Below are 14,776 nucleotides of genomic sequence, written 5' to 3'. Positions count from 1 at the left end.
AAATAAGGCCACCAATCTTTGTAATCTGGATACAATCGGATGAAGTATAACAACTGCTTACTGCTTTCAACTAAAACTTTAAAGTTCTTATTTACAATTATTCCATAAACTTATGATACTTCCATACTAAATCTGTAGCCATACAGACAATATAACCATCATATAGAATTTCAAAAGAATGGAAAATACAAAAAAAAAAAAAAACTCTCGAAACGGTCTATTCTGCGTAGTCCTCCTTTATTTGCATGAATAAACTGTGTCTAACAAAAGGGAGGTCTCAGACACTTCGCTGACTTGGTATCATTGTCATCATCTTCATTCAGAATAGAGAGGCTGAGGTTAATTCATCACTTGGGAGTCTGAACAGACAGTCATTGGACATGCCATTAAGAAAATTACTTTATTTAGTCCCAATCTGTTGCCAAACAACATCAGAAAAGCTACCCTCATCTCTTTGTAGAATCCACAACAAATGAAACTTTTTCATCCAAGGCTTCAAGCAGATCAAGGTATTCTGCAAATGTGGGGTAAGACTAGAAACAGCAAAACAAGAGCATGGTAAGTTTTGCACCTAATAATAGCCAATTTGAATGTCATCTTGAGCACTATCTAAAACATTAAGAGAATACCTGTAAAGTGATTGCATATGCTTCCCATAATCACATATCACGCCGCAGAAGATCAAAAAGTACCTGCATAGAGCCAGAAGGAAAATCTTAACATGCAAGGATACTTATCGTCATGCACACTGTCACAATAAATCAGGCAACAGCTTCAGGGGAATTGGAGTGATTAAGCTTGTGCATACCTATCATAATAGTTATTTATACCGTCTCAAAAGTCAAAATCAGATATTTTGAATACAATCATCTTTGGATGCCTGAAGAATGATTATTTTTATTCTATCTAGCATTCTATATCATACTTTTGGGCTTCCAAACTTTATCACCATAATCTCATATCAAAGACACATCCAACAAAAGTGCTAGCAAATTCAATGAGTTATACTTATCACAACCAATATGATATAAAGAAAAAATTCAAGCAGCCCGAAATGAGATGGCCAAACAAAAATCCCTAAAAAAATATCAGTGAAATTTCCTCTTGAAAAGCATCTGGTTATGCATCCAACATAATTTTCCTTCCCACAGTGACCTAAGTTCCACCTAAAAGCATCAGATGCAATACTTTTATGATTTTAAAATACAAATATTTTTACCGAAGTTCAGATCCTCAATTCTGACTCAATAATTTAGAGCTTCTCATAAATTCCAAAATACTGCAAGGTAAAATAGATAAAGCAAAAGCAATAATGGGGGCATTATAACTTAGATTGTTTCAAAAGAGTTGCTAAAACCACTATTCATTATTTGAATTTTACAGAGTACATATGAGCCAAAAGGAATTCTACATCCAACCGGCTCTGCAGTGTACCCATTTGAAGCTGAAATATTGTGAAAGATAATCCAGTCAATGAAGAAATGCCAAGATATATAATTCAACAATTTCTCGTGGCATATAATAGCTGAAAGAATCAAAAGTGAGGTATCTCATTAGTGTCTAATTGATCACTTTTGAAAGAAAAATTTATGTTAATTTTATAACTCTGCATGGATCCAGTTAAGAGTAAAAAGGAAGTTATAAAATACCTAACCATCTTGACTCAATTACTTTTTAGAAACTTTTACAAACAAAATATTTACACTATCAGCTTTGAAACGAAAAGTAAAAAAACAATCCAAGAGAAAAACATCACATTTTAAGCTCTTTGACTGTTGATTTCAATTTGCTGAGTGATCATATTGAACTTTCCTTGTGTTAATTGTGAACTTTCAACATATTTAATACTTCCTCAAATCTTCACAGTGCTTCCAAGGCATCATGAATGATCAATTTCAGAACATGTGCAGCAGAGCGGACATCAAACAATTGGCATGTCCTACATCTTCAAACCTTAATGCATGTAGGTACATCTAACCTAAGAACTCACTCTGCTTTCGATTTCAGAAACTCGATACATTACATCTAATGATTGCCTACAAGTGAGAGGCCATTTTCATGTACTAATGATCGGAAATTTTTAATTGCCCAAATTCAATCCACTACAACCAATTTCAGTCTTAAACGTTGCCTGAAGATCAATGTTGAGATTTTTCCATGAAAATCTAATCATTGGTTGGACAATTCTGGAGCTCATGCTCAGTTAACAGCTCCTAAATGAATACATAACTGGTTGCAAAGTTTTTTTTTTTTTTTGGTTTTTTCTAGAGAAAAATCTATATCTGCCGTAAAAATTCAATAGCTACAGTACCAAACCTGAGGAGAGTGTTGTCATAAATTTCTTGATTGACATCACAAAAATAACATATCAAAGCAAAAGTACAAATTCCAAAATCCAATACTAAAACCCTAACTCTTCCAACAATTATGCATAATAATAACCCAATCAATAGGCCATTGAAATGAAAAATTAAGAGAGATTTTATTACCACCAAACTTTTGAAAATTCATCAAAAATCAAATAAAAAGATCATTTGATGGCTTTCTGTACCACAGTTGCCGAGTTATCATTAATCCGTAGATCGCTCTCTTACTGTTTCTTCTGCAATGACTTTTGCTCGAGTGCCCGCCACTTGTTGATTGCAACTGTGCAAATAAATCCGGCACCGATGAAATTGAGCAATCGAAGAACCTTGGTGCTAGCAGGGCCCATCGTCATCTCTTCTCTCGTCTTCTTTCTCAGTGGTCTGTGTGTTGGTCACTCGCTTCGTCATTTTCTTAAGGATTATTCGGCAGCTGAGAAATGTGAGAATATAATCGGTTGTAAAGGTTGCCGGTGGCTGATTAAATTATCCAATAATTAACTTCAACCGTCAGATTAAATTTGACAGCATCCTACGATGTTGATGGAAAAAGACAAAAAGTGTTGTAAGGTATAACTGTTGCAACATAGGCGGACCCTTGCAATTGATGATTAATGTGTCAATAACACTGCTTAGGCTGTAGTTACAAAGCGATTGGTATAATTTGTTAAGTCTCTTTCATTCTTAAATTGAATTTAAAATTTTAGTACTTAGGAATAATCAAGCAACAAGAGGAGCCGGAGAGAAGAAAAAAATTTAATCAATTGAATTATTTAAGTTTTAGTTTGGTTGATAAAAATATTTAATGCGAAAATAAGAGAATTGGGATCGAATCTTACTTATAGGGGAAAAAAAAGTAATTTGTCATTAGAAGGAAATTAAAAAAAAAAGAACTAAATCTCAAAATAGGCCATTTGATAAAGTAGTTGTTTGGCAATAAGGCTTTTTGAGGATGTACCGGTTAACAAATGTGTGATGAATAGTAACATTTGTTTGGCAAAAAGGATATGATTAGGGTGATCAAATAACTTGATTTGATCGAAAAATTTTGGGTTTATATCGGATGCCGAAGAAGGCTCGAACTTGATCATATTAGGTATCTAACGCGATACACATATAATTATAATTCGATCCGATCCAAATTTAGCTTAAACTTTCGATTCGATTTGAATTATATTAAGATAAAATCAGATCAAATTATAAATAAACTCGATCTCAACCCAAATTTTCCTACCCCGAAATGTGATAGAAAGTGTGTAGGTAAAGGACAAACCAACGAATTATTCATATTATTTTCTTTACAACAAAGCATGTAAAGTGCTTTTGGACAAAAACATGGCGGCCATTGTGAACAACCACAAAAATAAATGAAAATAAAAATTACTTAACACACATATGTATGTATGTATGTATGTATGTATGTATCTATCTATCTATCTTGAATGTAATATCACACAACGATAAGATTTTTTGTTTTACTTTTTCAATTACTGTAAATCAATACATTACCGCAGGGGAATAGGGAATGTTGATTTTTATAAGGTGTTGCTGTTGCCTGCACTCTACGTGATGTTGCACATAAATTGTTATTCAAATTATTAAAAAAGAAAAAAGAAAAAAGAAAAAAGAGCTGACTATACGTGACAGGATAACCGACGACGCACGATAAATTGTTCAACTGACGTGACATAGAACAAACGAATTTGACTGATATTGAGATATAATATTAATTAGTTTTCTCCCAACTGCATACAATTCCATTCTGTAAGTTGGTAAATATAATCTTCAAAGATTTAGAAATAAATAAATATTTTATTATTTAAATCCAACCAACATATTGACCTTAAAAGACGGAGTAAATGGTATACAATAGATTATGTCCGTGGATTTGGTGGGCACCTAAAGCTACTATATATCTTATGAATGCATTGAACGAAGTTTTAATGTTACATTGTGATTAAAAAAAAAAGCCTGATTATTCTCATCCGCATTTTAAAAATTGTGATTTGTAAAATTTAATATTAAGTAAAGATTATGCATCAGATAATGTAATTTTAATTGGTCTAAATATTAGAGATCTCAACAATTTTAACACATAACTATATAAGTCGTACATGTTTCTATTATTTCCACTTAAATTATATTTCTATTATTTACTCTTGGATACTAGATCATACTGGATTATTATGAAATTGTTTACATTATTATTAGGTCATTTTATTATTGGTAAATTAAATTTTAATTATTTATTATGGATTAAATATATTTTATGTTATTTCCAAAAAAAAATTAATATTTTTGGTAAATTAATATATCTCCATTACAAATTTAAATTATTTATCATAGATAAAATAGATATTATGTTGTTTCCAAAAAAAAAAGATTTTATGTGCTAAATTATCACTAATATATTTTTTTTTACAAGTTATTGCGCTTACATTATCACTAATATTAATAGTCAAATAAGGTCAATTGATCAAAATATAAAAATTTGAAACAATTCAAAATTATGTGTCAAATTTTGGAACCTTCCACTTTTTTTGCTTTTTCATGAAACAATAGGGACACCAATGCTATGGACCAACGAAAATACATCCATGTCGTTGAAAAAAAATTTGGGTTAATGTAGGCACCATGCACCAGGTGCACAGCGTAGCTCACCCTTGAATTATAATGATGTACCAAGGGGTGTGTATACATGTACATAATTATTCTCAAACGAGAATTTATTAAAGTGAATTAAGATACAAAAAAAAATTATATTTTTTATTTATTAATGTATTGAAATTTACATTTTTTTTTTAATCTTTTACTGACATTTTATTGAGAATACCTCATTAAGAAGGAATATATATATATATATATATATATATATATGAAATCGGATATTTGAAGAGATGTTAAATAAAAATAATCTCGGCCGCCTCAGGAGACAAACTATTTGGTAGTTATTGTAGGAATGTATTTTGAGGCAAAGCCTCGTGCATACATTCAACAAAATGGAAGTGTGGAACATTAATTGATTTGATTTAGATTGAGTCAAAATACGGATCGATGAGGCCGACATGATATGTTGGGCTTAGGCCTATCCATTAATAACAATTTTCAGGTACCAGACGTGGAAGCTCTGTTTTATCAAGACACTTGTCGGATCTAAATTTTGTAATTTGACCATGCACGGTAAAGGAGGAAGAAATTTGAAAATATATAAGACTGGAACAGAGTATAACAAAAGCTCTAATAAACAAAATCCCAATCCAAGTGCAGAAAACAAGAACCCAGTTTTTTTTTTTTTTTTTTTTTAATTTTCACATGCAAGTGATTTGTAAACTTGGGTCTCTTATTAAAACATACAAAATGAGAGAGGGAAAAAAGAAAAAGAAAAAAGAATGAAAGCCAAGCACAGTGCAAGAGGCGAAATATCTTAGGCGTGTGTGAACAATTATTTCAATGAGAGAGAAAACTCATACATTTTCTCTGCCATCTAAGTTAATTATAATTAAGGTTTAAAATGTGGAATTACGAGGGGGTTTTCATGAGTTGGATGAGGGGTTTTACAGGAATATTTAAGTGGTGTCAAAAGCTTAACTCCTGAATAATTGGGCAGCCATCCTCGTTATTACGGCCCAAAAGCAGTTTCATCACGGGCTTTTGATTTGTTACCCAAAAAAAAAAAAAAATCATTTCTTAGCTAATAATAAAATAAAACAGAATAATGAGAAGAGAAGACACTACACTGCATAGTAAATACCAGAACCGGATAAGAAGGTTGGGGTTTGCATAATTTACCCCGTGTTTGCTCATTGAAAAGTAAAAAAGAATATTGATAGGGTTATTTCGGGAATCCAATTACAAAAGCCAATAAATTCAGGTAGTTGAACAGCAGCACTTGTACAACGGCGGTGTGGTGAGCGGTCGGAGGAGAAGTGAAAATTGCAAAGATGCAGCAGCAAATGCAATCGTTTGGATTTGGGAACAGCAGCACAGTTAAGTTAGGGTTGTTTCATCACACAGTGAGTCTCACATCATCACACACAAACACGATTCCATATTTGATGAATTTTAACGCATCAAATTCTAAACCGAACCCTAAGACTAAGAAGCTGCGGAGCTACAAGGCCAACCAAGAGAAGAACAATAGAGATAGAGTGGAGGTCAGGGGCAAACAGGAAAATGTCTGGAGCGTTGATAATGAAGTCGCAAAAGCCAAGCAAAAAGAGTCTAGGACGAGGAGAAGAGGGAGAAGGAGGGGCGCCAAAGCCAAGGGGAAGACTGGTCAGGTTTTGGTTTCTCCCGCCATGTTAATGGAAATTGAAACTGTCCTTCAAACTCAGGTACTACTACTCTACTGTATTATCTTTTATTTTTATCTTTATTCGTTGGAATTTCTTTCTTTTTTCAATTCCGGGAATTGTATTATATTGTATTTGCAGTTCTTTCTTGATAAACAAATATATAAATATTAAATGAAAAAAAAAAAAAACTGATTTTGAATTTTATTGGCTCAATTCAGGAACCTGTAATAAAACCGGCATGGTACACATTTGCTAGCAGTGTGAGTGGGATATGGAAGGGGGTTGGGGCAGTGTTTTCTCCCATGACTGCTGAAATGGAACCAATTGAAATTGGAAAGAAGAATGAAAACTTGTACGACTGTTATACTCTTTCTCGTGTTGAGGCGGTGCCTTCATCTTCTGGAGCACAGACATCTCTGATTCAAAGGAAGATAAATTGGGTGACTCTGAACCCTCATGGTGAAATGTTGCAGCATATTGGAAGCACTCATAATAGTAAAAGTAAACAAGTGTTCAAGGATAGGAATGGATTTTCGCCTACAGAGGAAGTGGTTGATGGCAGTGTAACATTGCCTAATTTAAAGTCTTTTGACTTTGAAGCAAGTGATGTGATGGAAGAAGATGTCATGGGCAATGAACCTGGCCTTGTTTTCTTTGAGGTATGATGTATTCCACCATGGATGGGCATTAGTTACAACATATCACATTTTATTTGATTGTAAATTGAAGTGGGAAAAAGTTACTATGTCAAGACATTAATAATTTAATGATTTAACTGTTTGATTGGCAGGATGGATCTTATTCTAGGGGTCCAGTTGATATTCCTGTTGGTGATGTTGATGATTCGAAATATTACCTTTCGCCTACTTTCAAGTTTGAACAAGTTAAGTTTAGCACGTCATATTTATTATTGCCAGGAATTGTTTTCATTATTATACTTTTTTTTTTTCAGTAGCTGCTGCTATGATCTATGATCTAGATTTATATGCAAGGACTGCAGCCTTTCAGTGTGCCTGGTTGAGCCTCCAATTTTATCAATTCAGCAGTAGCTGAGGGAGTTCTACTGTACTTATAGAACTGTTAATATGCTTAATTTACTGGTTTAATGATGCATTCTTTGCCTGGGCTGATTCCACTCCCAAGTCCTAAATGATTGTTGAATGGTGTCTAATGCACTGAATTATTCTGTTCTTTCTTCTACTGTTCTTAATTTGTACAAGTTTGTGTGGAATATACCTTTTTTCAGGTTGAACTAGAGGGAGTTCAAAGTAGATCTTCAAAAGCTTACAAATAGCGAACCTATTATTCAATTCTTAATGTTTTCTTTCTCAGTGTTTGGTTAAAGGATGCCACAAAAGACTCCGTATTGTTCATACCCTAGAATTCAGTAATGGGGGTTCAGACATACAGATAATGAGAGTTGCTGTTTATGAAGAACAGTGGGTCAGCCCTGTAAATATTCGTGATGAAAGGTATTCCTCCTATACTTGGGCCCATTTGTTACATGAGTTGGTCAAGATTTGACTACCGGTTAACTGTTTAGCAACTTACATTTTTTCATGCAGAAACTTAACTAATGTAATTTTGTAAACAGTGATCTGGAGTTCGATATAAAGCCCTTTTCACAGAGGAAACGAACCCAGCCATCAGAGCTGATTGGGGCTTGGAAGGTGTTTGAGGTGAGCGCTACTCCTGTGTTTGGCGATGAGCTGATGATGCAGGAAAGCAATGGCACACCGTATGTGTATCTTTGCACAGAAACCTTAAAAAAGAGAAGCTTGCCCGAGAGTTCAGTCTACTTTGGAGAGGAAGAAATCCTAGACATGCAAGACGTGACCATCCTCTGGCTGCCAGGAGGAGTGACAGGTTATGTTGATGTTGGTAAGGATGGAGTCCTTTGTATTGGAGTTGGATGGTATTCCTATGAGGGAACCAATCTTGTTATGGAAAGGGATTATGGGTTAGATGGGAAGCTCAAAGAAGTCAGATGGAAATCAGAGGTAAAGAGAAGGTGGTCTCATCCAATGACGGCACAATAAGTTTTCACTTCAAACATCTTTATATGCTTTTTAATTTTGTTAACTCGTGCGTTACACAGATCTAGAAGTTTGTTTGTTTTTTTTTTTTTAATTTTTAACTTTTAAATTATGGTGTAACATAATTTACAAGATTTGTCGTCGTCTTTTTTCTTTTTCCCTCTTCCGTAAGCGAACCATACATCACAGCGACTCGGTCACTTGCTCTCAGAGGTGGGTTGATTTTTAACAGAGCATAAGTGGTTATCAACCGCAAAGGGAAAGATTGTTCAAAAAGCCCGAAGCCAGCCATAACAGACAGGAACATTCTACTCAGCTCCAAATCCACAGATCCTTACATAAGCCACACACAAACCCAGATAATAACAAAGGCAAAAAGTTGTAAAACTACAAAGTCCACATACTAATGAAGCAGCTGTTACAAACACAAAAGCAAGACCCCCGAACAGATATTGTAAGGCAGAAACCATGTTGCTGTTTATATAGGTTTGATCTTGAAATGAAGTGAGATGAGAGAGAACACAAAGCACTTCAAGTCCTGCAACCACAAAAATTACCTATAAGAACCAACCAGTGCAAGGACACATAATGCAAACTTAGGAAAAATCCACAGTTGGCAAGTTGATATGAAGTCTACCACAAAACTGATGGGAAATAGAATTAAAAAAAAAAAAAAACTCAAATATGCATGTAAAGCAATTATTGGACGGGTGTGACAAGACTACTGAACTTAGGTGGCTGCTAAACATTGGAGCATCACATTGTTTTCCTCCCACAGGTTTCCTACTCACATGTTCAGTAAACTTATCCTAAACAACCACAGCAAAGGCAGCTAAAAAGTCAATGATGTGTTAATTTGGACCTTTCGATGAGCCAATAACTTCATAGAACACATTTTTCCAGCTAACAGAATTGAGCATTGATTTCTTTATTACTCAGCATATCACTCTTAAGAAGAGAGAGCACAAGGCACAAGCAAGAGAAAAATGGCAGCGTCAAGACTTCAACATCACTTGCCAAGAGGCATCTTCAAGAATAACAGAAAATGAAATTCATACTTCTCAGTTAAAAGAGAATGCAAGATCTCAACTCAAGTAACCTCATATCTAAATTTTGATAAACCTTGAGATGATGCAACTTCAAGGATAACAAAAAATGAAATTCATACTTCTCAGTTAAAGAGAATGCAAGATCTCAACTCAAGTAACCTCATATCAAAATTTTGATAAACCTTGAGATGATGCAACTTCAAGGATAACAAAAAATGAAATTCACACTTCTCAACTTAAAGCAGGAAATGCAAGATCTCAACAGTGGAAACCTCATATCTAATTTTGGATTAAGATCAGCTTTTGATTTTAGCTCTTTTGAGCTTTTAAGGATCTTGTGCCATATGTCTATTAGTGACAGTGTATGGTAGGATTTAACTTCTTTATTTTCTTTATTTATTAACCATCAATCAACCACATATACTTTAGCTTAGGAGGAGATCAAATCATGATAAAATCCTAATCCTTAAATTTTACTAAAACCTTGGAATGATTGTACAAAACCAATATAAAAGACTCAGTAACCTCATAAAATGAAATTCGTACTTCTCAAGTTAAAGCACATCCACCAAAGAGTATTCACTCCTAATATCATACACTCAGTAACAATAATATCAGGCAAACAATGGAAAGTAAAACGAAATATTTGCAATCTCTCACTGCTTGCAAAAGCAATTATAAATTAGTAAACACGTTCTATTCCCATCAATAAGAAGCCGGGAACCAAGTCTAACATATTTAAATAAAGAAACTAGATCTGGGGAAAAATAAAGAACAAGTTGATGAGCAGACCTGAACAAGATAATAGAATATACGAAGGCCTTCCGGATCCTTACTACTCTGGACGTCAACAAGTGATCCAATTTTTGAAGTAGTGAAGGAGATATGTTCATTTCCCATTACAATCTCCAGCTCCTGCCGTCCAACACGGTCAGGCTCCGGCCAGTTGTTATCATCTTCCTTCATGATCTGAACAAAAACCCACATTTTACCATCAGAACAACCATGAACAAGAGACGCACTAATATGTCATGGAAAAACAATGTAGGTCATAATCAGGCCCCAAAATCAGAGCCCTAGAGAAAGAAGGCATCAACAAGAGTAGACATGAAGACTCCAATTGAAATTTAAATTTCTGTGCACATAACCATGCTACGTTTGTCTCTAATAATTCGAGAGCATCGGCTTGTTGTACACATATTATCAAAATATAAAATTTAAATATAAAAGCAAGCTCCCCCCAGAACATTGTCTGAAAGGTGTAGGTCATGACCGTACACCCTCAAATCAGAGCCACTCCAGTAACCGAGGGAATCATCATGGATGGGCATCAGACCCTCTTTACATTTCAATTTCTATGCAGTATTACCATGCCACTTTCATCAGGCATCTACGAATTCCAGCGCATCGGCTTATTGCGCACAAATTATTAGCAACACCATTTGAAAGAGAACAAAATAAATCAGGAATAAAAATAATAAATAAATAAAACCCTAGATTAACAAATTTAATGGAAACAAAATAATAATAGTAATAATAAAATTAATAAACGGCAACCCTAAGAGGGAAAACAAAAGAGGAACCTCGCTCTCGGAAATGATGCGGCGGCATTCGCGGAGGACGGCGGGGGTGAGGAAGACCTCTTTGCGAATCATAGTATCGTTTTTGTAGTTGGAATTATTAGCGTATCGGAGCTTGCCATCTGGCCGAAACTCGAACTCCAAGAACTCGTGACCGAATTTGCCCTTGTGCCCTACGTAGTAACGAAGATAAAACTCTCCATCTTCTTCTCCGGCCATTGTTTCTGTTTCGACTTTCAATCAGAGGGGAGAGGACAGATAAAATCCAATGCCCTCCTAGCCCTAGTATATGTATGTTTATGACAGATTTAACAGGGACGATTAAAAATTTATTTAATCGACAATGGGCTGAATCGGGTCGGGGCGGGCTGGGCTTGTTAATTGAATACACTAAATACACTCCAATTATTTTATTTTATAAATATACATTTAAAATTTCAAAATTTTATCCTGAAGAATGTAGCTCGTGATGTGTTATTCATTAAATAATTAATATTTTTCTTCATAAATTTTAAGTGATGTTTTTGATAAATTATAATTTCACTGATCAATTAGTAAATAAACGTCGCGTTTGATATAAAAATTTTGAGATGCATAATACCAATCAGCTACTAATTATTAATATTAGTCCTATGTAACGTAATTGCATGACTGAATATATTGTGAGCTTAATTAATTAGAATATAAATATAAGGGATATTATCATTTTATTACTAAAGTTATTATGACATATTATGTCAATATCATAGTTTGCTGAAAAATACATTTTACTACCAAACGTTTGCGCTGTTATCAATTCACTACTATTCCGTTAAGAACGTTAAAAATTTATTGATGTCTTACTGATGTCATAAGAGCATTAAAGACATTTTCAGCTGTAAGAGTAAAATTGTCTGTTAATTTGATAGATAAATTATTATTTTATTACTAAGTTTTTAGGGGAATTATCATTTTATTACCAAAGTTATTCTGACATATAATGGTTAAATTACAACGGGTAAAATTATCTTTTAAATTCTTGGGGGGGTAAAATCGACTTTTAACTTAATTTTTGTTAAAAATTAACGTTTTCTTTATATAATAGTAGTTAATTGATAATAGCACAAATGTTTGGTAGTAAAATGCACTTTTCGACAAACCATAATACTTACATGATATGTCAGAATAACTTTGATAGTAAAATGATAATTTTCTTAAATCTAATATACTGTAAGTATACAGTATATTACTTGTAAAATCACTACATAAAAATATAAAATTTACACATCTCGCTAAAATAAAAATTACTGAAATTTATGAAAACAAGGAGATCCAAGTCCAACAATCCAAATCCAATAGCACTGCCTCTCCCCTAGCTAGCCCATCACAGCCACCACGAGGAAAGAAAATAAAACAGCCATGACGTTGTAATACAAACTACAGAAAAAACAAGCAGCTCCATTAGGGGGTGAAGAAGTGGTGGATGGGGGAGTGCCGGTGGTGGCGGGAGTGGACGGCGGAGAGCCACTTGGGGTGTTGGTGCCGGGGGGAGATGCTGCGACGACAGTGACGGCTAGCTTCATACCTCCGGGACAGTGACCTGCGGTTGGGCAAATGAAGTATTGTGTTCCAGGTGCTTTTAAATTAATTCTCGTGTTTCCATCATCGTGTGATTCAAGTGCATTTGAAGATGCACAATTGTTGTAATCGCTCTCGCTTACCCTGTCCACCTTGTGTAGTCCTCCGTAATTGAAAACTACATATATATATACACATATATGTATTTTAGAGATACTATATTTGTTCAATACTCTACACAAAATTAAAGTTGCATGGTTAATTTTAATGCATCCGGAATTTTAAAAAAATTATAGACATCTACATGGGACGAGATAATTATTTTCAAGTTGCTAATGCTACGTACATTTATATATATATATATTCATGTTAAAAACAAAAACCTTACCAAGAACATCACCAACTTTGAATGTTTTACCAGAAACCCAACTTGTGTAATCAAAACCTTGAGTCCAGCCGCTGGTGTCGCCAACGGTGTACTCAACGGCATAAACAGCCGGAGCAACGAGGAGGAGAATGAGGAGAGCAGTTGCCATAGTGGCCGTGTTAATTTCTGAATTCTAATGAAGCCTGGTAAATAAGGACTCAAAAGAGAGCTAGAGCTAGCTAGTGGAGACGTTGCAAATTGAAGTGCTTTGGATGTTACATGTTATATAGAGAAACAGTGAGATAATGCCTATGTCTTGGGGTTAAGTTAAAATCATCACTCTAGTCTCCAACTTTTAATTTATTTGTTTAATGCTGCTTTCTTTCCTTTCATACAACTAACAACCTAACAATGTATTTGTTAAATCTGAATATTTATCTATTCTTTCTACCTAATGCATTTAGAAATTTAAAGCTAGCTGGAGATGACTTTGAAGCTCATCTAGGATTCTGGCTGCTTATTTACTAACCATATATATTTTTTTTGTTTTTCTTGCAAAATTTACAGAAACTTCTTCCCTCTTCAGAAAATAATGTGGAGAGAGTGGGAGTACCTTTTTTTTTTTTTTTTTTATAATAAGAATTACTGGTAACATTACGGTTTCATAAGTCAATTATTTGAGTTCATCAATCACCCTTCAAGTGCCAATCCATTTGAAGATGTTAACATTTGTGGCTTAATGTAAGTACTTTATTCAGTGGTAACCATGCTTTAAAACATATTAATTATTGTTAAGAATTCTCATACGCAAATGTCTCTGTAACTTATAGTCTTATACAAAACTGTTACACATATATATATATATACATAACCTTGTCCCAAGATACATGTACGTAGTGCCAAGCAAGCAAGCTAACATCTATCCAAATCCAATTATTCTCCAATATATATATAGGTCACAACGTTTTTCACATTAAATAGTTCTTGAATGATAGTCACCTAATTTTTTATAGATCATGATGAAGGGATTAGGTTAGCATGAGCCCACATCTTCTTATCCTCACATAATGAAAATGGTAGTAGTTGTCTAAATAAAATGTTTGGTCATATGTGATGTATATATATTGACCATGAACGCATGTGTGGAAGGAGTCGGTACTTAGAGTTGTTAAAGCATTCGTTATTTTATGCATCAGAAATGATTTTTTTCTTCTTTAATAATAACAAACAAATTGTATTTATTATTATTAAATTCTATGTGAGTGGTCAAATCTTAAAATTATTCTGGCCGCCTAATCTTCCTGATTATATATATATATATTTTTCCGTGCCATTACATCAATTCTGTCAATGAAGTGAAAAACAAAAAAACACAAACTCAAATTAACTTGTGTATAATAGTATTGCAATTAGGCAAAGAATTGATTCGAGTTCACGTCAACATTATCAAAAGATAATTAAAAAGGTGTGAAATTATCAATTCAGCAACATGTACATAATAATGGCGTATTTCATGCAAATAAATCTGG

The 14,776-nt window shown here is 33.9% G+C and overlaps 4 protein-coding genes and 1 non-coding gene across 8 annotated transcripts; 1 reads left to right on the top strand and 4 right to left on the bottom strand.

The window, feature by feature from the left end:
- Positions 1-40: 40 nt before the first annotated feature.
- LOC102621450 (uncharacterized) lies at positions 41-2,800 on the bottom strand. Of its 4 annotated transcripts, none has more exons than XR_369730.4 (3): positions 2,490-2,800; positions 630-1,444; positions 41-533 (listed from the first exon to the last, which is right to left on the bottom strand). XR_369730.4 is itself a non-coding variant. In XM_006470282.4 (3 exons), exons 1-3 carry the CDS (start codon positions 2,717-2,719, stop codon positions 401-403), a joined length of 321 nt encoding a protein of 106 aa, XP_006470345.2. In that variant the 5' UTR covers positions 2,720-2,786; the 3' UTR covers positions 41-400. The 4 variants fall into 4 exon arrangements, 1 of the variants encoding a protein (XP_006470345.2); XR_369732.4 differs by having other exon boundaries at positions 2,595-2,800; XR_369733.4 differs by having other exon boundaries at positions 630-692; positions 2,490-2,791.
- A 3,298-nt stretch (positions 2,801-6,098) lies between these two features.
- LOC102623958 (hypothetical protein) lies at positions 6,099-8,847 on the top strand. The gene is made up of 5 exons (XM_006464348.4): positions 6,099-6,697; positions 6,877-7,317; positions 7,449-7,541; positions 7,991-8,130; positions 8,253-8,847. Exons 1-5 carry the CDS (start codon positions 6,305-6,307, stop codon positions 8,695-8,697), a joined length of 1,512 nt encoding a protein of 503 aa, XP_006464411.1. The 5' UTR covers positions 6,099-6,304; the 3' UTR covers positions 8,698-8,847.
- Positions 8,848-8,985: 138 nt separating this feature from the next.
- On the bottom strand, positions 8,986-11,623 carry LOC102624239 (protein mago nashi homolog). Its single transcript, XM_006464349.4, has 3 exons — positions 11,327-11,623; positions 10,536-10,712; positions 8,986-9,232 (listed from the first exon to the last, which is right to left on the bottom strand). The coding sequence occupies exons 1-3, from the start codon at positions 11,540-11,542 to the stop codon at positions 9,173-9,175; spliced, it is 453 nt and encodes a 150-aa protein (XP_006464412.1). The 5' UTR covers positions 11,543-11,623; the 3' UTR covers positions 8,986-9,172.
- On the bottom strand, positions 10,784-10,907 carry LOC112496443 (small nucleolar RNA snoR100). The gene has a single exon (XR_003063005.1). It is a non-coding gene; the product is annotated as a small nucleolar RNA snoR100 (small nucleolar RNA).
- An 855-nt stretch (positions 11,624-12,478) lies between the features above and the next one.
- On the bottom strand, positions 12,479-13,535 carry LOC102626332 (uclacyanin-3). Its single transcript, XM_006464772.4, has 2 exons — positions 13,269-13,535; positions 12,479-13,058 (listed from the first exon to the last, which is right to left on the bottom strand). Exons 1-2 carry the CDS (start codon positions 13,414-13,416, stop codon positions 12,679-12,681), a joined length of 528 nt encoding a protein of 175 aa, XP_006464835.1. The 5' UTR covers positions 13,417-13,535; the 3' UTR covers positions 12,479-12,678.
- Between the last annotated feature and the right edge of the window lie 1,241 nt (positions 13,536-14,776).

The sequence above is a fragment of the Citrus sinensis genome, chromosome 3, assembly GCF_022201045.2.
Source record: "Citrus sinensis cultivar Valencia sweet orange chromosome 3, DVS_A1.0, whole genome shotgun sequence".
Taxonomy (NCBI): domain Eukaryota; kingdom Viridiplantae; phylum Streptophyta; class Magnoliopsida; order Sapindales; family Rutaceae; genus Citrus; species Citrus sinensis.
The sequence above is the reverse complement of the archived record's forward strand: the minus strand, read 5'-3'. Positions and strand labels throughout refer to the sequence as shown.

Excerpts from the sequence above, each read along its gene's own strand:
- LOC102623958 (XM_006464348.4), top strand. The coding sequence starts at position 6,305 with ATGCAGCAGCAAATGCAATCGTTTGGATTTGGGAACAGCAGCACAGTT. Across the intron at positions 7,318-7,448 it reads CTGGCCTTGTTTTCTTTGAG|GATGGATCTTATTCTAGGGG; the intron begins GTATGATGTATT and ends TTTGATTGGCAG. Across the intron at positions 7,542-7,990 it reads CTACTTTCAAGTTTGAACAA|TGTTTGGTTAAAGGATGCCA; the intron begins GTTAAGTTTAGC and ends TTTCTTTCTCAG.
- LOC102621450 (XM_006470282.4), bottom strand. The coding sequence starts at position 2,719 with ATGACGATGGGCCCTGCTAGCACCAAGGTTCTTCGATTGCTCAATTTC. Across the intron at positions 693-2,594 it reads AAGTCATTGCAGAAGAAACA|GTACTTTTTGATCTTCTGCG; the intron begins GTAAGAGAGCGA and ends GGCTCTATGCAG. Across the intron at positions 534-629 it reads CATATGCAATCACTTTACAG|TCTTACCCCACATTTGCAGA; the intron begins GTATTCTCTTAA and ends TGCTGTTTCTAG.
- LOC102624239 (XM_006464349.4), bottom strand. The coding sequence starts at position 11,542 with ATGGCCGGAGAAGAAGATGGAGAGTTTTATCTTCGTTACTACGTAGGG. Across the intron at positions 10,713-11,326 it reads GCATCATTTCCGAGAGCGAG|ATCATGAAGGAAGATGATAA; the intron begins GTTCCTCTTTTG and ends GTTTTTGTTCAG. Across the intron at positions 9,233-10,535 it reads TATTCTATTATCTTGTTCAG|GACTTGAAGTGCTTTGTGTT; the intron begins GTCTGCTCATCA and ends TTGTGGTTGCAG.
- LOC102626332 (XM_006464772.4), bottom strand. The coding sequence starts at position 13,416 with ATGGCAACTGCTCTCCTCATTCTCCTCCTCGTTGCTCCGGCTGTTTAT. Across the intron at positions 13,059-13,268 it reads CAAAGTTGGTGATGTTCTTG|TTTTCAATTACGGAGGACTA; the intron begins GTAAGGTTTTTG and ends ATATATATGTAG.